This window comes from Hydra vulgaris, chromosome 12 (assembly GCF_038396675.1).
Source record: "Hydra vulgaris chromosome 12, alternate assembly HydraT2T_AEP".
Taxonomy (NCBI): domain Eukaryota; kingdom Metazoa; phylum Cnidaria; class Hydrozoa; order Anthoathecata; family Hydridae; genus Hydra; species Hydra vulgaris.
In genome coordinates this window covers 46,145,299-46,170,111 of record NC_088931.1, presented here as the reverse complement: position 1 = coordinate 46,170,111, position 24,813 = coordinate 46,145,299, and the positions used below count along the sequence as shown (strand labels likewise).

The 24,813-nt window shown below is 28.5% G+C and overlaps 1 protein-coding gene across 1 annotated transcript in view; it reads right to left on the bottom strand.

Annotated features, from left to right (window-relative positions):
- Window positions 1-24,813, bottom strand: part of LOC100198864 (TBC1 domain family member 15) — a 158,659-nt gene that overhangs the window by 97,441 nt on the left and 36,405 nt on the right. The window contains exon 4 of the mRNA XM_065813453.1: window positions 15,520-15,727. Coding sequence (XP_065669525.1) covers window positions 15,520-15,727 — 208 coding nt within the window. The remainder of the gene's footprint in view (window positions 1-15,519; window positions 15,728-24,813) is intronic.

Here is a 24,813-nt window from a genome sequence, read left to right as displayed (position 1 = left end):
CTACTCCTTAAATTCTGCTTTGCGGAAGCAGATAATATTAGCGGTTTCTGAAACTTCATTCCAAGAATGAACAAGCATTCTCATAGCATCAAGTATGGAGATTGAAGGCATTTGTTTTCCATTATCAATAGCATTTATGATATTGTTAATTAAATTAGTCAGTACTTACACTTCAATGATCGAATGATTCCTTGATCCATGGCTGCAAACATGAAATTGTGTTTGGGGGGAAAAAGTAAAGTGTAACCGATTTAAGATTCTCAATATTCGGATGGGTGGTGCAATTATCAATAACCAATGCTACCTTACGACCTTTTAATGCAAACTTTCTGTCATTTTCTCTAACTCACTCCTCAAATAGTTCAGAGGTCATCCAGCTCTTTTTTTGCATACGCTAACAACATGGAGTGCTTCTAATTCCTTTAAAGCAACGGGATTTGTTTGATTTCCCAATAACAAATATTGGAAGTTTTTCTGCACACATTTTAGCTGCAGCAAGTCAAGTTAATCTTGTAATTCTTACCTCCACTACATTTCTCCCCTTTCAAATGCATACTTTTTTTTGGAAGTGCTTTATAAAACAAACTGAATTCACTCGCATTGAATATACCACAACTTTGCCAACAATATTGTTACAACAACAATAATGTTGGCAAAGTTGTTTCCCTGCAAGGGAAATTCCATTAGTAACATCTTGACTTTCACCTATGAAAAATAAGAAAAGCAACTTTAAAATCATTTTGTTAACTATGGTTTAGGACTTTTTTGCTTTTAATGCAGTGCGTGGTAATAAGCCAAAATGTGGTAATGACTTTAAACAAATTACAACAAAAGAATTGGATTGATAATTCATTGGTTTATGGATGATGGAATAGAAATGAGAGTTCCATGCTTATTATTATTTTTTAGACAAATGAATGAAAAAAATGTAAATATCAATGAAAAAATAAAATGATATTGTTTTAAACGATACATTGTTTCTTTTTTTTCATCTATTGGATGCTTGAAAGTTGTTACAACCAAGTTCTTTTGCACAATGCAAAGCTTTGACTTTGGAAATGGTTCCATATACAGGAATGTTTTGGTGTCGGGTGTTTAAAAGCCACATATAACATGCTTTATCTAAATTCTCATTTAGGGAAACATGCATCAGGAATCTTTTTGCAGAGGTTTTTTTCGACTTCTGAATACATTGTTTTTTTCTTTTGACCATTAGACAATGTTTTCTTTGAAATGCCATATTTCTTTGATATAGATACAGATGATTCTTCTTTGTCAAGTTCTTTTAGTATTTTGTATTTTTTTCTGTTATAGTTCTACTTGATAGCTTTTTTTTAGCAACCTTTGACATTTTTATTAAAAAAACTTGGTTGAAGTATAACCGAATTAAAGATACCAGTGAAAATGTTTAGTTTGTTAAATCAGGTTTGACGCAAAGGTAATTAATTTTTGAACGTTCTAAGCTTTGAATTTTAATTGATAATTTTTAATTTTTAATGTAATAGTTATTAACAAATAGAACTCAATGGAAGCTTAACTGAACCGAAAGATCTCGGTGAAAATGTTTAGCTGTGTTTAATAGAAGATTTTGTAATTAAGGGGCTATTATGAATCATGTGATGCAATGTTTTTCTCGGGAGGGCAAAAATGTAAACAAACCAATAATAAACATATAAGAAAAAGATAAGAAATAATACATCAGGTAAATAACAAATAAATAACAAGTAAGAAAAAATACATCAAGTGTGTAATTTTAAAAATGATATACGTTTACAAAGTAAACACAAATAAAATAAAAGTCAAAAAAAATTTAGTAAAGAATATTTTATTTATACTTTTACCTCAATAAAATAGAAAAAGATACAAACCAAAAAATTATTCTTATTAAAGCAGTGAGTTTTTGCAAAGAATTTATTTGCTTTCTTATTGTTTAAAAATAATTCTGTATAATATAACTTTGGTTATTCTCTTAACTTTTAATTAAGTTTTAATCTTTTTGTTTGAATATTTATTATCATGTTGTGTTCATTACTAAGTTTTTACTGTTTACTATCTCAGTTAAAAAAACATTATGGTTAATGATCGCTGTGTAGTTGGTATTTGCAATAACAATAAACGTTATCCAGAGTGTTACGAAATACATAGTAACGTTAAATCTGGAAAATTATGTTTCCACAAATTGCCTGTTGATGGAAAAACAAAAAAATCATGGATTCATGCAGTTTCTAAAGGGCGGAAACACTTTGTTATACCTAAACATTTTAAAATCTGCTCTAATCATTTTGTCAATGGCATGCCCACTTATGAAAATCCTAACCCAACACTCTTTTTGACATACACCATGAATGTTCAATGTACTCCGGGAAAAAAACAATCAAGACCTCCTCCAAAAATCAGAACAACATTTATTGTAAAACCTGTTTCGTCAAAAATGATTGAATCTATTAACTCTAACTCAGATACACTTACAGCTGAAGAGTTGTCAGATCTTATGATTGTTTCTTTAGACGAAGAAAGCTTAATATCGTTCGAAATAACTCCATATGTTAGTGGCGATGCAGTTGCAGCAGAATTATTACACATCTTCGACTCTCCCAAAGAATTATTACACCCACCGGCCTCTCCCAAAGAAAAAGACACTGTAAATCCAATTTTGTCTAAGAATAAAGCAGGCTACAGTGTTAAAAATAATATAGACCCTACTCTATCATCAACATATACTGCTTTACAGTTTTGTCATATTACTAGGGACTCAGATGTATCGACTTATACAGGTTTACAAAATGCAAAAATGTTTCAAAGTGTTTTCAATTATGTCAAGCACAAAGCAGCAGTTATGAAATACTGGGATGGAAATAAGAGAACAAATCAATTACGAAAAACCATGTCCAGTGTTGAATCCGTCGAGCAGCTACACTTATCAGAAGATTATACTATTAGCGATAACTAATTTCCTATGAGAAAAAGCGGACCTAAAAGAAAAATCTCTCTGGAACAGGAATTTCTTTTAGTTATGATGAGATTACATTTGGGTCTTTTAATTGAAGATTTAGCTTTCCACTTTTGTATATCAGCTGGAACAGTTTCCCAAATTATTATTACATGGGTAATATTGTTATCTAAAGAGTTGGACAGCCTAATCTTGTGGCGTAGCCGGAATACAATTCGAGCAACTATGCCAAACTGTTTTAAGCAATTACATCCAAAAGTGAGAACAATTATAGATTGTTCTGAAATATTTTTTGAAACATCAAGTGCTCTTGATGTTCAAGCTTGTATGTGGAGTGACTATAAACATCATGCAACAGTCAAATTTTTAATAGCAATAACTCCGAATGGAGCCATTTCATGGCTGTCTCCCCTTTATGGTGGACGTGCCTCTGACATTTTTATTGTCAGAAATAGTGGTTTTCTTAATATACTTGAGCCCTATGACCAAGTTATGGCAGATCGTGGCTTTAAAATAAGGACAGACCTTGCATATAAACAGTGTACTCTTTGTATACCTCCAAGTGCTGTTAAAGGAATTCAAATGTCAAAAAAAGAAGTTCGAGAAACATCAAACATTGCTAATGTACGTATTTATGTGGAGCAAGCCATAAAAAGGATAAAACATTTCCGTATTTTAAAAATAACACAGCCATTACTATACCTACCTATCATGAATAATATACTACGCGTATGTGCGGCTATATCAAACTTGAGAAAACCATTAGTTTCTAAATAGTTCATTAAACAAATTTAGTTTACTAAATAGTTTTTTTTATTGTATAATATAATGTTCCACTGTCCAAACTTTAGGTTATTATTATAACATGAGTTTATATCAACTAGGGTTTGAAAGATGTGTAAAAAATTAGTTTTTTTTTTTAAACCAAACCAGCCCCGAAAAAACTTGTTTTTGAAAATCTTTTGAAAATGCAGAAAGAATTTAAAAAAATGTAAATAAAAACAACATATTTATCTACAACTCTTAATTAAATATCCATTGAAGATTTAAGCTAAACATAAACTAGACATTGAGCACATGCAACAAACCCAGTCTAGATCTGCTATTAACTCATAGTCTTCTTTTTTAAAATTTTGACATGAACAGTGAAACCAAGTGCAATATACTTCACATCGAATACTGCTAAATTCATTAAATTCTTTAACATTGATTTCTGGATCTTCGAGTATAAGTTTATCGCATTTTCCACAGAATGTTATAGGTTTTATTAGTAATAATGCTGGAGAAACATATGTTTTGAAAAAAATATCTAAATTTATTTTCACCGTAACATATAAGTCCTTAAACGTCCAAACAATAAAATATGCTGACTTGCAATTTGTAATTGCCATTTGGGAATTAATTTGTGTGTAATATTTATGACACTTATTTAATGTTATTTGATCATTTTTTATTGTAAAGAAATTACATTCACTAGCTCCTTCTTTGATTGTTTTATGAAAAAATTTTAAAAGGACATTTAACTTCTAAACACATTCTACCATGACATTTGCATAACATAAATCCATCTGGGGAGCAAGCAATGTAAGGTCTGTCATAAAAAATAAAGAGACCACTTTTTTTAATTCTAAATTAGTGTGATTTGATACATGCTCTGCATAAAATTTTTTTATAGCATCTTGCTCATGATCAATTCCCCATTTGATAGAAGCAGTAACAAATGTGTTTTTATGAGAGTATAAAATCTCAGCAACAAGAGAAGTTGTTTTAGGCTTCTTAGAACTTGTATTTCTAGAAAGAGTATTAACTTTGGTATATATTCTGTGATGTTTGGATGCAGTTATCCTCCCCTTTCTCATTTGAAACCAGGTATTGCTTTTAGCTTGATCTCTTGTATTATATTCCACGTTTTTTATTGTTTCATGTGTTAAAACCATTTTTTCTAATAATATTTTGTTAGGATGGTCTAAAAGTATTTCAAATGATAGCTTTTCAAGATCAGGATTACTTACAATATTTTAATCAGATTTGATTTAAATATTACAGCAGAAGGCTCAGATATATGAATGTTGTTTAAAAAAGTTTCAAATAAATGTTCATTAAATTCACGATGACTTTCGATTCTTGGATCAAATTCTTGCAATGCTTTCATCCGAGTGTTTTCCGTATTATTATCATTTTTTTCATTATTTGCAATTTTTTTTCCAACAACCAGGTCAGTCATCAAGCACGGTTTTATATCTTCCCTAGAAGACTCATTCCAGACACAAGCTTGTTCTGTGCATGTTGGATCACACCAACCTTCGTCATCAGCATACTCCATTTTATAAAGGGTGGCAACGACATGATTACAAACTTCAAAAGCTCCAGCCACACACGAACACCAAGCAGAAAGAACATCATCATCACAAAAGGCAATCCAAAGCTTTCTTTTTGTGAATTTTTTGCGAACCACACACTTCAGAATATGCGAATAAAACATCTTTTTTAAACCTGAAGTGCCTTATTGGGCCTACAAAACCACTATCGAAAAATGAAAATGCTTTTTGGTACTTATATTTGCCAATATATTCCGAATCAAAATATTTTTTATTAAGAATATATGAAAAAATATTTCCCATTGTTATACTAGGCCACTCAGATACTGTCTTTTCTATTTTCCATTGGAACAGAGTTTGGGTCAATTAGATCTAAAGCTTTTAGCTTGTCCGTATAAGATTGCTTAAGTTTTTTTTCCTGTTCTTCTGCTGTCTCTATAACATCTATATTTAATTCCATTGCAGAAAATGCTCTAGCAACAAGCTCGACTTTGCGTCCAGTAGTACTTAGCCCACGAACAGTTAAAAAACTAACAAGCTGTTTAACAGATAAATTCAAAAAATCTTCGTATTTTTCAAGTGGCATGGTAAAATACAATTTTCAATTATATATTTCCAGATAAACTATTTTTAGTTATTTAAACAAACAATAAAAAGATAAAGCATTTTGCCAAGTTTGTTTATAATTTTGCCCTCCCGAGAAAAACATTAGGTCACATGATTCTTAATTGCCGCTCAATTACGAAAAGGTCTATTACATTTGACACAAAAGTATTTTATTTTTGAGTATTTAAAGTGTTGAATTTTTGTTGAAGTATTGAAAGTTTTGTTATTATACGCACTTATATGCAATTCAAAATAAAAGTCCTAGTTAAGCGAAGTTTTTTGCCGAAAGGACCTCAAAAAATAGTACGAGTTAGCGAATGGTCCGACTTAACCAAGGTGCAACTTAAGTGGATGATTTTACAGTAAGTTGATAGAGAATGTTCTAGGGGAATTGAAATTCTGTAATGGATAATTTGGCTAAAAGTCCGAATTATCCAGGGTCCGAGTTAACAGGATTCAACTGTAAAATGTAATCAATTTTTTTAAATTCTTTGTTATTTCAATGTCAAAAAAGCCTGCGAAAATGCTTATACATAACAAACATAAATATAGTAATAAATAAAGAAAAAGTTGGCAAAAGGCTAAAATTTAGATAAAAAGTGAAAAGCCTATGCAGAAATCCTGCATGGCCTCTGGGGCAACCACGCCCTTGTGTAATGTAAAAACCAACCATGTTGCATATTGAGTTGATTTGCTTTTCAAACACTGGTAATTGTTTGTGTTTGTCTGCAGATTCTAAAATGAATGCATATTGAAAGTAGTTGTTAAGAATACTTTAATACTTTGAGCTTTTATTTAATAATATTAACAATAGAAAAAAATCAAAGACAAGTGATCATGCAGTCAGATCACTCACCTTTGAGTGATCTGACTGCATCGTTGACCTGTTATTTTTGTTTAAAGTAGGTTTGTAGTTTGTTTGATCCAAAGCAAAAAGACTTAAAAAACATATCTCATAATATATTTTTCCCATATCAATGCTGAGCATGATAAAGATTCATTATTGGCTTTGTTTGAGAGCAGGTTGCAAAGATTTGGATGATGTCTGTCAGTACTATTGAAACAAAAGCTGCCTTTGATCAGATAGCCTACAAAACCTTGTTCAGTGTAGGCAAAAATTTCATCAGATTCCAGTTTAAAGATTCAATTGGGTTCGTCAGTTATGATTTAACATGTTTGTGGGTGGGTCGAACCTTGTCTTTCTGTAGGAAATGTAAAAACTAAAATTAAATGTGATTTTTCTAGACGGAAGTAGAATTTCTTATCTGTCGGATGTTTGCTCTTAATATAAGTAAATGTCAGTGTATTTTCTTACCTACTTTTGACTATCTAACCATAATATATAAGTCTTCTATTAGACAATTATATTGTTCTTAGAACAAGTGTTATTTATACTGTGTTGAAATATCTCTTTATTTCAGAGATTTCATTTTCTCTCTCATAAGATTTTTTATTTTGCATAATGATCAAAACTACCAGGTCTTTAAAGCTTTTCAATGTTCATTTAGATAATTCTTTTTTTACTTTAGCATCAATTTACTTTGGTATCAATTTACTTTAGTATCAATTTACTTTAGTATTAGTTTTCTTTGGTATCAATTTACTTTGGTATCAATTTACTTTAGTATCAATTTACTTTGGTATCAATTTACTTTGGTATCAATTTACTTTAATATCAATTTACTTTGGTATCAATTTACTTTAATATCAGTTTACTTTAGTATCAATTTACTTTAGTATCAATTTACTTTAGTATCAATTTACTTTAGTATCAATTTACTTTAGTATCAATTTACTTTAGTATCAACTTACTTTAGTATCAATTTACTTTAATATCAATTTACTTTAGTATTCATTTTAGTGTTTTGACTGATGGTACATTATTTGTGTCAATTTACTTTAGCATTTAACTTAGTGTTTTGACTGCTGGTACATTAGTTGTGTCAATTTGTAGGGTTTTTTTTCCCAATTAAAGCTCGACATTCAATTATGGAAATATTTACAAACAAATTTTTTAAATTCAAATGAATGAGTTTGATACTTTGTAATTTTCTACTGCAAAACTTGCAACTTATCTATTGTAATTACAATTTCAATAATTTTGCAACTTACCTATTTTAATTTCAAAAATTGCTTTTAAATAAGGTTTTTCAAAAAAAAACATTAACAATAATTTGCAACAAACACAATACTGTAAGTAAGAAAATATGCTGTTTTTTTTTATGTTTATTTTATAAATATTAGAAATATATATATATTGGGTTGGCAACTAAGTAATTGCGGAATTCACTCATAGATGGCTTTAGTTAAACTTTTAGGTTTGCTGACGTAATCAAAATGTCAAATACATTTTGTCATTTGATAGTTGGTACTTAAACTGTCAATCAGTAAAAAGAATTTTTTGATCGGTTGTGTAGTTTTTGCTTGGCATCTGTTAAAAAATGGAAAATCAAAACAAACATTTTCGTCATGTTTTAGTTTTATATTTCCGGAAAGGAAAAAGAAAAAAATCGTCACAGTACATCACGTGAGATTGCAGGGAAGCTTCATGTATCAAAAACATGCATTGAAAATCGCTTAAAAAAACTTTGCTATGTACAAAAACTCGATATATGGGTTTCTCATGAACTGAAAGAAAATCATTTAACACAACGTAATAACATCTGCAGTTTGTTAAAGAAATGTAAAGAAAATGATCCATTTTTGAATCAATTGATAACTGGTGATGAAAAATGGGTTGTTTACAACAATGTCAATTGGAAAAGATCGTGGAGCAAGCCAGGTGAACCAGCTCAAACAACATCAAAAGCTGATATTCATCAAAAAGTTATGTTATCAGTTTGATGGGATTACGAAGGAATTGTCTACTTTGAACTTTTACCACCCAACCGAACAATCAATTCAGATGTCTACATTGAACAACTAACAAAATTGAACATCGCAGTTGAAGATTGCGTTGTTCAATTTTAAAGCAGCATTTGAAGCGGCCTGAATTGACAAATCGAAAAGGCCTTGTATTCCATCATGACATTGAAAGGCCACACACATCTTTGGTCACTCAGCAAAAATTATTGGAGCTTGGTTGGGATGTTTTGCCACATCCACCATAATGTCCTGATTTTGCACCATCTGATTACTTTTTATTTCGATCTTTGCAAAACTCCTTGAATGTTAAAAATTTCATTAATGATGATGATGTCAAATTGTACCTGGTTCAGTTTTTTGCTGATAATAACCAGAAATTTTATAAACGTGGAATTATGATGCTGCCTGAAAGATGGTAAAAGGTCATTGCTCAAAATAGGCAATACATTACAGAATAAAGTTATTTCATTCCATGAAAAAATTGTCTTTTATTATCTAAAAAAAATCTGCAATTACTTAGTTGCCAACCCAATATTAAATTAGCATATTACATTATTGTACATTAGAATCTTTTAAAATATTCCCACATGATAGTAAATATATCATTTTTCTTTTTATGTTTATTTTATAAGTATTTAAAAAAATATTATATATAGTATTATTTTATTATACATTACAATCTTTTAAAATGTTTCCCACAATTCAATTAATTTATTTCAGAAATAGTAGATACTATTTATAAATAATTAGACTTGGTCTATGCACAAACCACATTGAAAACTATATCAATATAAAAATTATAATTACAACAATAATAAAAACGACAACAACAACAACAACAACAACAACAACAACAACAACAACAACAACAACAACAATAACAACAACAATAACAACAACAACAACAACAACAACAATAATAACAACAACTACAACAACAACAACAACAACAACTACAACAACAACAATAACAACAACAACAACAATAACAACAATAACAACAATAATAATAAAACTAATAATAATAATACCAAGCACAACAACAACAAAAATTAAAATGATAATAAAAAAGATTGAATAAAACATACTGATGTTTGTAAAAGCACATGGACTTTTCCAGAAAAATATCTTAAACATATTATTAAATATATTAAACAATATATTAAACTTTTTTTAGTTCTAGTGCATTCAAACTATGTGGTCTGAGAAGTATTAGAAATTTTACCTGATAATTGATCAGAAGAATGAAAGTTCATGAAAATGTTATTAACAACCTTTTTTAATTTAGCCATTATGTGTGACGGTAAGATCATAGTGAGAAGGAAATATCTAGTAAGTGGATTAAGATTCAAGATAATTAGAAATAAAACTTAAACAGATCAATATTAAAATCCCAAATATAAAAAAAATCAAATTATCTTTAATATTTAACTATTCAAGTAGACATGTTAACTCATATTGATTCATTGAGGGGTGACAATAAATGTTGAAATAAATAAATACAACCTTTTTTTTTTTTTTTTGCTTTTTGCAACACTTTATTAATTCTACAAAAATTACAAATATCAAGAGGAGTAAATCATAAGATGATTACAAACAAAGTTTAAATTTAAGGTATAGTAGAAACTTTTTTTTTTTTTTTCTGGTTTTCCTCCTTCTATAAAGGAGGAGAAAAATCAGTGATAAAGGAGCATAAAACTTGTTTGATTAAGCAAAAATATCAACCGAAATCCTTCTGATTTAAATACTTTAAATGTAAAAGGGAGAATTACTTATGATATCAGGTTGTTTTTTGCCTTTAGGATTTAGAAATTTAATGAAAATAGATTCTAAAATGACAAATGATGGTTGGTATTATTTTAAAATAAAGAAAAAAATGAATTATTAAAAAATATTTTATTCTTTATTCATTCTTTTAAGTAATATATCTTTATATGTGGGCTTATCATAAATTCATCAAGAGCAATCTTAAACATTGTAAGTTGGTAGCAATCAGGTTTATAAAAAAGTCATCAGTTGTAGTTTTAGTAAAAATTCTATAATTTTGCTAAATTTGCAGTAATGACTTTAAAGGTTATTATTTGTTGTCTATACACAATAGAAACATGTGGCATAATTTTGGATTTTAAATTATAAAGCTTTTTTTAATTGAAATAAAAACAAACAGCTTTTTTTTTATTTCAATTTAAAAAATTTAGTGTTTAACTAAATAAGCCTTATTATAAATATCATTTGTTTAAATAATGAAATAACAAAAAAAATAAAAGCATGAAAAGAATTAAAACAAATTCTGTTTATAAAAAATTATAACAGATCACTGTGAACCACGATAAAATAACCAAAATAACCAAAGCTATTGAAGAAAAAATAAAAACTTTTATTTGGGATAGCTATGATCAAAGTTTAGCTTACCATCCTGAAGTTATTTGTAGCAATTGTTATAAAAACCTTGATTGTTAGATAAAATGATACAAAGTACCTTAATAAGTGGTTAAAGCTAATTTTTCAGGTTAGTTAATTAAATAAATTAAAAATTATATTTATGAATAAGTGTTTAATTACCTAAATCTTTGCTTTTTATAAAATTTGTAAAAGGAAAGATCTGTGTCTCAATGATTCTTCATAAGTTTGAAAAAAAAATTTTTTACGCAGCTTATTTTAGCATTTAAAATGCTTTCTAAATGTGTTATATATATATATATATATATATATATATATATATATATATATATATATATATATATATATATATATATATATATATATATATATATATATATATATATATTTATATATATATATATATATATATATATATTAATATATATATATATATATATAAAAAACTTTAGAAATGTCAAGAGCGATAGCCTTAACCTCTATATCTAATGCACAATAAAACCTATCAGTTGTTACTGCTAGCAAATCAGCTACAGAACGAAAAGATGGAAATCCATATTGATGATCAGAAAGTAAGTTATTAGATTCAAGATGAGAGATTAAGGGTTGTTAAATAAAGATTCAAAAACCTTGCTTATGATAGGAAGAAGACTAATGGGACGGTAGTTAGACAAGTCAGATCGCTCTTCAGAATTTTTGAAAATAGGGATAACAGATGCAGCTTTCCAGATGGGCTTTGATGTTAGACAAAACTTTTAAACTGATTCTGATGATGAAGAAAAATGAGATAATAGTTTAAGAGAGATCAAACCGTGATTAGAGGCACCTAAAGGTGAATGTGGAGAAACTGAGCACTGACTAGGATCAGAACAAGACATAAGTGGAGTAGAGAAGGTAAATGATTCAGGTTATCTGGAAAACGAGTTGGAAAGTTACTATTTGAGTTAGAGATTGAGAAAGGCAAAAGTTTTGGGTCTTAACTCCTGCAGAGTCACTGATGCTAGAGCAAGGCCATTCAGTGTGATAAGCATTTAAGTCACCAACAACAACAATATTGGGTGATGGATAAAGAGCGAAGGCTCGGTCAATTTGTCAGAAATAACATTGAAAAGAGTGCAGTCTTGAGATGAAGGATAGCAATATAGAACAAAGACAAAGGTGATAGAATGAAGTGGTGCTAAACGAAAGCACATAAAAGTATACTTGGTGGATTCAAACCTAGTTTCCTGACAAATGGGTAAATTTTTAAAAATGTAAATGCCCAGGCCAAGCATGTGATTATTGGAGTCTTTATGAATTAAAGGATAATCATCAACACTAAGATCACAAGATGAGACAGCTGAACTCAAATTAGTATCACGAAGAGAAAGTAGGTCTGGTAAACTTTGCAAGAGATAAGACCCAACAGAAGAAGAGTTTCTTCGAAGACCAGAAATATTAGCAAAGGGCTCTAAACGTGGCCTTGACAATGCACACCAAAAGTATGAACAGGGACACCATCCATGCACAAAATGGAACTGTTAGTACTCTGCTGTTAATGGGATTCCATTAACTATGGTAGATTATGGTAGTATAGTTTCCTGAACTCTATGGTATCTCTCGGAGAGGCTGATTAGCCTCTCCGAGAGCTACCATAGAGTTCAGGAAACCTTACTACCAGCCGGCCTCAGAACCATAAAACTGAGTATTAGAGCTGTACCCTCATTAGGAGATAATAGAATGAGTTGCCGAGTCATAAAAACAGAGACACAAGCAAAACCCATGCATTAATTCGAGAAGATCCAGCATTAAATATCCTAAACTGGAAACAATGTATTATAAATATATCTGTGCCAGCCTAATAGATGAAGAAAGGGTGCGAGGCTGGTCAACAGATAGAATCTGTTTACCAATTAAGTTTTTGCCTTGGAGGCCTTCCGCAAGACAGTAGCCAGATGCATTTAACATCTTCCCAAGATGAGCATTTTTATCGAGACCCCATCTCTTGCCTTTACTCAACCAAGAGCCCCAAAGCCAAGGGGGTGTTTTAAGTCAGAGTTGGCTTCTCCTAGCCTTTGCCTAAAAAAGCGTATCCTTCAGGGCAGTAGGACATAAAGCAGGCTGTACTGGGTTACATGTTATTAGTAGCAGGATAACCTGATCCCATTTTAATATTACTAGTTTATATAGTTTTACGTAAATTGAATAATAGATTTAAGTAGTCTTTTTTGATTTACAAATTCAGTTTTACTCTAAACCATAAAAAGTAAGTTGTTCTGAATTAAAAAATATTTATTGGTTTAGATAAACCATTAAAGTTATCAAAAGAACTTCAGATGTTTTAGAAATATCAAAATATAATAAAGTTATTACTTCTGAGTTAAATCAAGATAAAAATAAATGTTTAAATGTTGTGGAATTGTTAAGTTAGTAATTATTCACCCTTGATGGAATGTTCAAGCTGTAAAAAATATAGCTAATGCAGCATATATATTGGGATCAGCAAGTGCAGAGCGTGTTGCTTCAAGCATCCTAAAAACTAAAATGCAAAATGAAAATATTTTTAGAGGTAAAAAATTCACAATTGCTACTCATAGGAAACCATTGACTTACCATTTCTAATTGTTGTACCATTTCTAATTGTTCCATTACTCATAATGGACTTTTACTTAGAACCTGCTTGTTCTGAGTAAAAGTCCATTATGAGTATTGGAACAATTAGAAATGGTACAATATGGTAAACTGCAATAGGAACTTTTCCATGTTATATTTAAAGAAATATTTTCAAAGTAATGATTAATATATTCCATTAAATTAACATGAGTTGTCTTAAATTCCATAACAGCAGATTCAATATCACCAACAATTTTTCTCCAAAGGTAGCTTGTTTCTTTGCTTGAAACTTTACTAAACATTCAATAACTCAATAAGCCAAAATTGGAAGATAAATTCCATTTATTTTCCAATATTGGAAATAAATCATTTAAAAAAAAAAGTTTTCCTTGATCAGCAATATCACAAGCAAGAACATCTAACTTATCTAAAAGTTGGTTGACATTGTTACCATTAAATCTAATGCCATGGTAACCTCTAAAAAAATACATAATTTGAGTTTAACTATTGTTCAAAGTCAGGCCATAGCTTTGATAATAGTTTTCCAAAAGTTGTAACTATTCCAATTCATGTATGCAACTCAGGTACTGGAACTAAATTTTCTATAATTGTGTTTGGATCCTCTTTAAGATAAAACTCTTAGATTAATTACATTTTTATATTCAACCATCTTTGATTTTGGTTTTCCAGCTTCTACGTATTTACTGTAATGATAATCAAGAAAACCTAGAGTTTGTTTTTCTCCAACCTCCAAAAGACTCGCTCCTTCACACCGCAACAAACTATATATTCCAGCATGGCTTGAAATGCCAAACATTGAGTTTGCACACTTCAAATCAAATGTAACAAAATAATAAACATTTTGAAGATTTAGATTAACTAATTTCCTAAGATTTCTATTGTTTTCAGTTATCCTTCTACAATAGCAACAATAAAATAATGCTCTCAATAAAACAATCACCTTTTTTGTCTGTAATCCCAGCTTAAATAGTCAATTTTTTTTTATGTTCATCGTGAATATAAAAAAAAATTGATTAAGTATAAGAGATCACAAAGCCTCTCTGACTAAATGATTGAAGTTAAGTGTTGTTGAATTTTTAACATTTAATAAATAATTAACATGTTTATTATTTAATTGTTGACCCACAATACAATGTTGACCCACAATAGCGTGAAAATAAAAGCATTTTAATAGCATGAAAGATACTGTTTATTAAGTACCGATAAAATATAATACCATTTATGTTTTCGAAAGCTTAGTCTAGATATTTGTTTACATTTAATGCATTTATTACATTTTTGTTGCTATTGTTTTTACACCTACACTTTTTTGCTATGTTATCTGTTGGAAAATTATGTTCAAATACTTTATAATGCATTTACAATACAAGTATACATAAGTACATAGTAAAATTAAGTTAAAGCATCTGATAAATTTTGTTTTCTTAATAACAAAAAAATATTGGGCATCGTGGAGACTTCAAACCTGGTAGTCAATGTGGTTCAGAGTGAGATTAGTCATTAAAATAGTTATTTTTGCAATTTGATCTGCAATTAATATTTTAATGGTTTTAACATTTAAAAACAAAAGTCATTTTAGGGTTCCATTTCTTACTATGTAAGGATTACTACACACAAAACATACACATTAAATTTTATATATCAAATTAAATTCTATTAGTAGAATTCAATTTGATACTTATTTTTATATAAAACCAGGTTTTTTAAATAAAATTAAATTTTGCTAATAGAACTGAATTTGATAAAATTTTAATAATAATATTCTACCTCATAAGCCATATAAACCTCTGCAAACATGAAATCATTTCGTTTATACCACCATTGTGAAAATGGAGTGCTGGGTGTGTAGTTTTATCTTTGAGAATAAAAACAACATATGACCATGCTAATCTAGGATCAGACCTTCGCATTGAATGAATATCTTTGACATCAAACTGTATTTGATTCAAACTAACTTGTGGTTTTACACCTAATTCTGAAGCATGAAAAAAAAATGTATTAGAATAATCAAAAAGCTCAATTTCTAAAAATTAACAGATTGAAAATCAATCACCATTAGATTGCTGTTTATTTCACACAAAAGTTAAAACTTTTTTCCCTGAAAGGTCAATTTTATATAAACTTCCAATAGATAAATTGGCATTTAAAAATATGTAGACAACATTAACAAACGAGTATACAAGGATTCACTGATATAACAGAATGTCAATTCTGCTATGTATGCAAAAAATACTCCTTATTTAAAGATGCAAACAATTTTTACATTTTCATTTTATGTTTTACATATAAATTTCAACTGCAGTTAATGTTAATAATTGTTTATCTTGAAATAGATGTGAAACTTTTAAACATGGTTAGACATTATTTTTATTGACAACCAAATAATAATTCTAATACTTCAATATATGATAAAATATTTAAAAGAAATTAATTTCAGCAGAAAGTTGAAGTATCTAAAAAAAGCAAGTGGTCAATGAGTATCCCTTGCTCACACTGGACCATAACACAGTATAGCATTGTTTGTAAATTGCATTGATGATGCTGAGTTTACTTCATGCTGTGGTAAATTGAGGTCAATTTACTCTCCATCAGTGTTTCCAAATATCTTTAAAAGTAGTCTCTCATCTCCACCACCACCATCAAAAAAGATTGGAAGAGTATAAAATAATTGATAATTTAAGGTTTAAAGAAAAAATGTACAAATATATAAAAAATACATATGATAATGATTTGACTACTTATAAGCAAAAAAATTTCATCCAGTCTAAAGTATTTAACTGTGGAGTTTGACTTTTTTTGCTGATAAATATTCACAGCTTAATGTTGGAAGCATTTCATTTTAGTTCAAAATGTACTATTAAACCTCTTTCAAATAAAAAAATTATTTTAGAAGTCCAGAAGTACAATGTCAACTTTAAATGAAGCCCTATTATTATAATAATATTATAATAATAGTTAAAAGATGTTAAAGATGAGGATTGTAAAACCCAAACAATATTTGTGCATCTAAATGTAATGGGACATCATTCTGTTGGTTGTGTTATTTATTTTCCTGATATAATAACCAGGGATTTTAAAGTATTTGCAAAAAGTCGTTCCGCTTACAATCAATTGTGTTGTAATTATCAGTTGCCAAGTATTTGAACTTTAACTTGTATAACTTCAAAAAAAAGTCTCAAGATGATTTAGCTTATTTAAGTTTCGTGCTACCAAAGCTTGAGGGAAAAAAAAATGTGTTTTATTAATTGATGAAGTTTGTAAAAGCTTCACTTTTATAAATTTTTATTCAAAGTGGAAATATTTTTGGAAAAGCTGTTAATAATCCAGAGAAATTAGCTGTTAATAATCCAGAGAAAGCTGTTAATAATCCAGAGAAATCCAGAGAAACTGTATTTATGGTCAAAAGTCTTTATTGTGGACCTGAATTTTAGTAGGAGTTAGGGTTTCCAAAAAACCATATTTATAAAAAACCGCAGTTTCGGTTTTAATTTTAAAAAATAATTTTTAATTTTAAAAGCGGTTAACAGTGGTTTTCGATTTTTCTTGTTAAATAATAAAACTTATGTAAGTTTATCTTGCATTGTTTATTAAAAAAGTTTTCAAAACAAAGTGTTCTAACACTGTGTGTATATTTCGAAATAATTACTTATCTTTATTGCATACTTATAATGACTTAATTTTATTGCAAAACATTGTTCAGAAAACTAAAGATTTTAACGAGTCATTAGATAATCGTGATCTAATTTTTGTGCAGAAACTATTCCGGCTCAAAAAAATGAGTTCAACATTTGTTGATGTGGGTTTTATAGAGAGAATCGCATTGTAAATTTTTTCAAGATTTTCTGTTCTTTTGCTTGTCTTGGTTACATCAAAAACTCTTGCTTAAGTCATTCGATTTGATCAGTAGATTTAGGCAAGTGTGTGATACTATCTTTATTGCGAAGTGCATTTAGATCATCCAACAGGTAAACTTTCCAATGTTGTACAAGGTGCTTCAGCTAGTAGTGGTTCCACATCATTAGAAGTAAATCCTAAATGCCTAAATGCAAGTTTTCCAGCAAAATTTAAAGTATTTTTGTTGTTCCATTAATTTTTAATGGAACAACGAAAGGAGCTTTTAGGTACCTTAACAACTGCATAACATTTCAGTAAATTCTTTCATTGACGCGCTTTTTAAATTTCAATCCAATAAATATGCGATTGATGCATGAATTCAAGAACAGTATCTGCTGTCAATAATGTTGCATCTTCTCTGCTTATGAATTCCACTGCTAGTTTTGCTGGTTCTAAAGTAGCATGTAATAAAGCTAATGACACTAGCTTGTTGATTACATCAAGAGTATTTAATTCAGTAAATGTCTGGAATAAACATTTCTTAGTATTTAACAAAGGCACAGTCATTGAAAAAAGTGAATTCCAACAATAACGACATCTAGATGCAGTTCAATTTCTTTACCAAATTTCTCAGTAACTTTTATCTTAAAATTTTGATTAGGAACTGATAAGATTTTATGAATTTCACTACTTTTTTTTTTAAAAGAAGTTCTCTATATCTTGAATTTTCTTAAAAAAATAAATAAAGGTAAACACCCCCCACCCCACCCCCACCCCCGTGTTGTTGGCTCTGATAACCAAGATGAATTGCATGAGCTTCTTGTTGACTGCTGTACCATCTTGAGTAGAACCGCATCTATTACAGATGCCTTCAACATCTCTTGAATTTAGAATTTTATGCCGGACAGCAAAGTTCCAAATTGATGACATGATTTATCCGGAAGATAAATATATTTTCAAAAAATTAAGTAATTGATATATATTTTCAAAAAATTAAGTAATTGATACAAACATTATTGCAAATTATCTTTATTACATACTTATGCATTAATATTTTGTTGTACAAAACATGCACTTAAAATATCCTTATGTTTTTTTAAGGAATAAAAATCTTTAATAAAAAAAATTGGTCATCCTATTTGAGTATTTGAATACTTTATATTCCAATATATTTGCGTGTTTTATTCGATATTTTTTTGGAATACTTGAATAAATTTGAAAATGAAAAGCCATGTTAATTTTTCCAGCAAAATACAATCTAAATAATAAAATAAAAATTTAATTACTTACGAATTTGATTTTTTATACCTTTCTATAATGAATAAACATTCAAAAGACATTATACAAAAAAACCACTAAAACAATTTTTGAAATTGTACAAAATAACTAATAGTTATTTTATTTAAAAGAATTGTACAAAACGACCGCAAAACCGCTTTTGAAAACCGATGGTTTTTATTTATATCGGTTTTGACAAAAAACTGTGGTTTTCAGTTAAAACTGATTGGAAACCCTAGTAAGAGTTTTAACAGCTTGTCTAACACCAGATTTCCAACTAGAACAATGAAAACTAATTTTATACACCATAAAAAGTTCTATATGTAATGGTAAAGTAACTGCAATTATTACTCATGGAAATAAAGTTACCAAGACCTTTTTTTCTAAATTCAAAAAGGTAGATGGAAAAACTTGATTATGTCAAAATGGTTCTTATATTCTAAATGACGATGTTCACCTTTTGAAGTGCATAAGTAACAATCGGCTGACAGAAAAACTAAACCATTTGCAGTTTATTCATAATGAAATAACTTAAACTACATATTGGAGAGATTTAGTTAACTTATATACACTTGGAAAAATTTATTGTTTATTTTGACTTGTAATTTCACAATTATTAAAGTTTGATTAGGTTGAACAACAAAAAGTTATTTGTTTTGTTGTCTCTTAATTAAATATTTGTTTACAAGTATATAGTTAAGAGACAATTGCAGCTCTAAAAACTTATCTTAAAATAGACCAAGAAAGTGTCAAGGGTACTGTTATTTTTTGAAGTTGATTATAGATTGTTGGAAAGTAGTGAATACTAAATGCCCTGGCGTGAACCTTTGATATAGGGATGCATCCCATAATCAGATTTTTAGATGACAATAGTTTTTAAAAAATTGCTATGCCAACAATGGCAGAAAATATAAAGCTAACAGCTGGTAAACGAGCTTTCTCACTCTTACATACTTGCCATGGCCTAATTGATTTTCCTTTGGAGATGATACAAATACATATTATGAAAAATATGGAACTTATTTGAATACTTTAAATAGGGGAGGATTAACTATTTTATCTTTATATTAGCTGTTTTTATTTTGCTATATATTCATTATTTATTAGTTAAAAGAGCAGAACATTTCATATTCCACAGTTTACATTTATTGCAGAGATGTACGGGTTTTCTATTTCAAAGAAACAATGCCAAACACTGGCAAACACTTATTTTAAAGAACTTTGCATTACTTCACACTCCTAAAAGTAATAAAGAAACTATACTCAAAGAAATTAAGGTTATATAAACTGTTTTTTTCCTATTTAGTACAAAAATAATTTTTTATTGTAGCTTTTTCACATTATCTATTAATAAAAATCTCAATTTAAAATGTTTTTATTCAAAAAGTTTATCAAAAAGTTGTTAAATAACCTCAAGCAACTAATTTTGTAATAATGAATTAAGAATTTATTCAAACAGAGTGTCAATTGTGTATTTAATATTAGCATAGCTTTAAATAAATATAATAATATAAATATAAACATAATATAAATAATAATCAAATAATATAAATATAATTAAAATCATAAAATCTTTTTTTTCCAAACATTTTTTAAATACTTTTCCAACTTGTTATATACCACATTATGTTCACAAAGCAATATTAGAAATATGCAATGTTAGACACATTATGTTCACAAAGCAATATTAGAAATATGCAAATTAGAAATATGCAATGATTAGAATTTCAATGCTTCATTATTTGGTAACCTAAAAATTGGAAATTTTTAGGTTACCAAATAATGAAACTTTAGGTTACCAAAAATTTTTTGTTTAGATTAGAAACTTTAGGTTACCAAAAATTTTTTGTTATAAAAAAACATGAAGTAGCTGAATTATTTATTTCAAAGGAAATTTAAATTTTATTTTAATTAAAATTAAAAAGTTTCTTTTCAGTTTTTTTGTTTTTTTTTACCCAACAAATTTTAAACTTTAATTTTCTTTTTTTGTATTTTAAATATTAACACAGCTATGATAAACATATAAAAAATAACAAATACAAATAACAAATAACAATACAATTAAAAAAACACAGATAACAAATACAAATAACAAAATACAAATAACAAATACAAGTACAAATAACAAATACAAGTACAAATAATAAATACAAATAACAAATAACAAATACAAATAACAAATAACAAATACAAATAACATTAAAGCTAATGTATGTAAATGTAATTGCTCATGTATTATGTGGTCTCTATTGCTTTTTATATTCTATTTAAACTACTTTTATGCACACAACAAGGATGACAAGGATAAAATATCTCAGATTTTGCTGTTTTTTATAAAGTTGAGAGTGCTTAGTAAAAAAAGAATTCTTTGAAAATTTTGGCCTCTGGTTCCAAGAAGATCCTGAAATATGACCATTTTACTTTTAACAGATGTTGGCCAGGCCCCTTTTGCCTTTCAGAATTGCAACATTTATTTGGAGGTTTTAAGTCACATAACTTTAAAAATGTTTGATTTTTTTACTTAAAAGTTTGTAACTGGCTATTTTTGGGGGTGACAAATCCAATGAAATGATCAGAAGTGTAAAAAATTATTATCAAATACCTGTAACTATCGATTTAAACAAAATTTTTGCAATCTTTTATATACCTGTTTTTAAAGCTCTAAAAACCCATGAGGCCTTGATGATATCAAAAAAAAAAATATTACATTATTCTATATTCATTGATCTTTCAAAAAATATAAAGATTTTGATCTGCAAATATATGGATTTCTATATATGGATAATGGAGCATGGTCCCAACTTTTTTGTAACAGAATATTGCAATTGGTTTATCACTACCTTCCAGACTAGCTGGAGCTCTGAAAATTTTGGTATTTCTGTAGTGCCAATGAATGTGCATGTTAAAATTGTTTTCAGGGCTTCGAGACATTAGGGGGACTAGGGCAAATAATTATAAAAGTAGATAACTTTTTTTAGTGGAATATTGAGATTTTTCACTACTTTTCAGACAAACTGAAGCTCTGAAACTTTCAGCATTTATGTAGTTCTGACAAATGCATGTTAAAATTGTTTCCAGGGCAGACAACTGGGGCCATGCCCCACTTTTTTTTCAAAGCAAATTTTTTTTTTTTTTCATTTTCAATAATGTAAAGATAACTTTGAAAACATTGTCTTCAAAAAAATTTTTGGTTTCTAATTGTTTTGTTTTATTTAATTACAAAGTAAAATACAAAAATATAAAGTAAAAATATATCAAGATTGTGTTAAGATGCGTCAACAGTCAAAGTATAAATACAACCAGTTGTTGTTACAGGTGCATTAATTTTACCATAAAATTTTTCTCAATATTGTCAATTTCATAATTCAATGAAAAGTATCATATTTACATAGAATAAAACCTCCAAATTTTAATGTATTGATGTTAATTTGCTGATTAGGTTAACTACTTTGGATAACAAAAAAAGAAAACATGTCTGTTATATTAAAATCTTCGCTTGTTGGTTAAAAGCTAACAGCATCTATAGATTCTGGGTTAAATCGATGATAGCTCCTAGTTCCAGGAATTGTTCTACTTAGCTGAAAACATTTTTTCAGTCTTATTTTCCAATCTTGAAAAAAATAAGTTCTTTAATTCAATATCTGGTCATTTATGGGCCTTTGTAGATTTGCATTTGCAGTTAATAGTTTTACAGTGCCACCAATACCATCACATGGTGACTTACTATGATTTGTAGCAAAAATTCAATGTCAAGATCATCTTTATGGAAACAGATATTGTGAAGTTTTTGTGGTCTTTATACTGTGCAGTACAACCATCTAAAACATAGGGAATCTTTAAAATATTAGGATGATTTTCTTTTATATAATTAACTATTTGTCTAAACCTTATACACAAAACCAATGTCATGTTCATTATCTTCTGACATGAAGCAAAATGATTTTTCTTTAAACCAGTCATTTTCTATTAGCAAATAGAGGGCAACTGGGTGTAACTTGCATTGACTTTAGCAACAATGCTAACTTTAGATTTCATCTTGAATCGCAAATGTTTTTTGCAAAATCACCTAAAACAATACAGCAGCCTTTTGCCAACTTTTCTTTTTGTTGTCTTTGGTATCTTGTTTGACATTTTGCAATGTAGGAATGAGCTGTTAATTTGTTTATTGTCTCTGATAACATCAATTTGTATTCTTTAATTATTGTTCTTTGACAGATCAATGTTGTTCTGTCTGTTTTCTTTTCAATTCAAAAAGTTTTAAGCTATACAATTCTGTATAATATTAATATTTTAATCCATATACTTGCAAATGAAAAATATTATATAAATATATTTTCTAAAAAACATTTTAAGAAAGATCATTGAATACAGATGTTCAAAAATCAAATGGAACAGATATAAACCAAAAAAATTTTTTGGAAACAAAATTTTCAAAGTTATCTTGTTATCTAAAAACTTTCTTTAAAATACAAAAAAAAAATTTTTTGAAAAAAGTAGGGCATCTCCCCCAGTGCCCTGGCCCTCTGCCATCTGCCCTGGAAACAATTTTAACACATGTTCATCAGGACTACACAAGTGCAGAAATTTTAAGAGCTCTAGTTTGTCTAGAAAGTAGTGAAAAATCACAAGATTCCACTACAAAAAATGGGGCCCATGACCCAGCCCTCCTAAGGTCCTGAAAACAACTTTAGCATGCACCTTCATCAACACTACAGAAATGCCAAAAGTTTCAGAGCTCCAGCTAGTCTGGAAGGTAGTGAAAAATAAATTGCAATACATCGCTACAAAAATGTGGGGACCCCATACCCCATTATCCATATATGGAAATCCATACACTTGCAGATCAAAATCTTTATACTTTTTGAAAGATCAATAAATATAGAATGTGTAATTTTTTTTTTGGTATCATCAAAGCCACATGGGTTTCTTGAGCATTAAAATCAGGTATATTAAAAATTGCCTAACTTTATTTAAATTGATAAATACAGGTACTTAAAAATAATTTTTTACCTTTCTGATCATTTCATTGGCTTCACCACGCCTGAAATAGCCAGGTACAAATTTTTAAAGTAAAAAGATTAAATACACTTAAAGTTATGTAACTTGAAACTTTTAAATAAACGTTGAAATTCTGAAAGGACAAGAGGAACCTGGCCAAATCTGTTAAAAGTAAAATGATCATATTTCAGGATCTTCTTGGAGCCAGAGGCTAAAATTTCCAAGGTATTCTTATTTTACTAAGTACTCTCTGTAAAAATCAGCAAAATCTGAGATATAGCGTGACATTTTTAAAAAGTTCTGGGTCATTTGACATGAAATTACCTACAATCTAGTGAGGAATATATTAAAAAGGTTACGATATAGTTAAAACTAATGAAGAAAAGTGCACAAAAATAAAAAAGCAAAAAAAAAAAGACAAATAACTGGACAATTTAACCAGTAAAACAAAAACAATTAACTCAAAAACTGACTATAATAACAATATACATGTATATATTAGGACCCTGCAAATCAGCATTATTAGTTTCAAACTGAATCTCGAATCAAAGCAGCACTTGATTCACAAATTGAATAGAATTTCAAATCGAATCACTAGTTTAAGTAAAGATTAAAGTTTTTTTATCTCTATATTCTTATGACAGACAATTACACAATTAGAATGTTATTTGAATCTTTTTGTTATTTTTAGCCTAAATTAACCATTAAGAGGTTTGCTTGGAAGCTTCTTCGTGTAGCTTTTTATGGTCATGTTTTAAATGGTTTCATAGATGAGATAAAGTTCCAGTTTTCTGAACAGAATACTTTTTATTGCAACTTTTCTGTTTGCATTGCCTGGATGTTGAATGTTTTTTTCAAAGAAATCTCTAACTACCAATTATTTGAAAATTATTTTTCAGCTTGAAGTGAAATAATTAACAGCTTTTTTTATTTGCAGTTTGTAGCAAAACT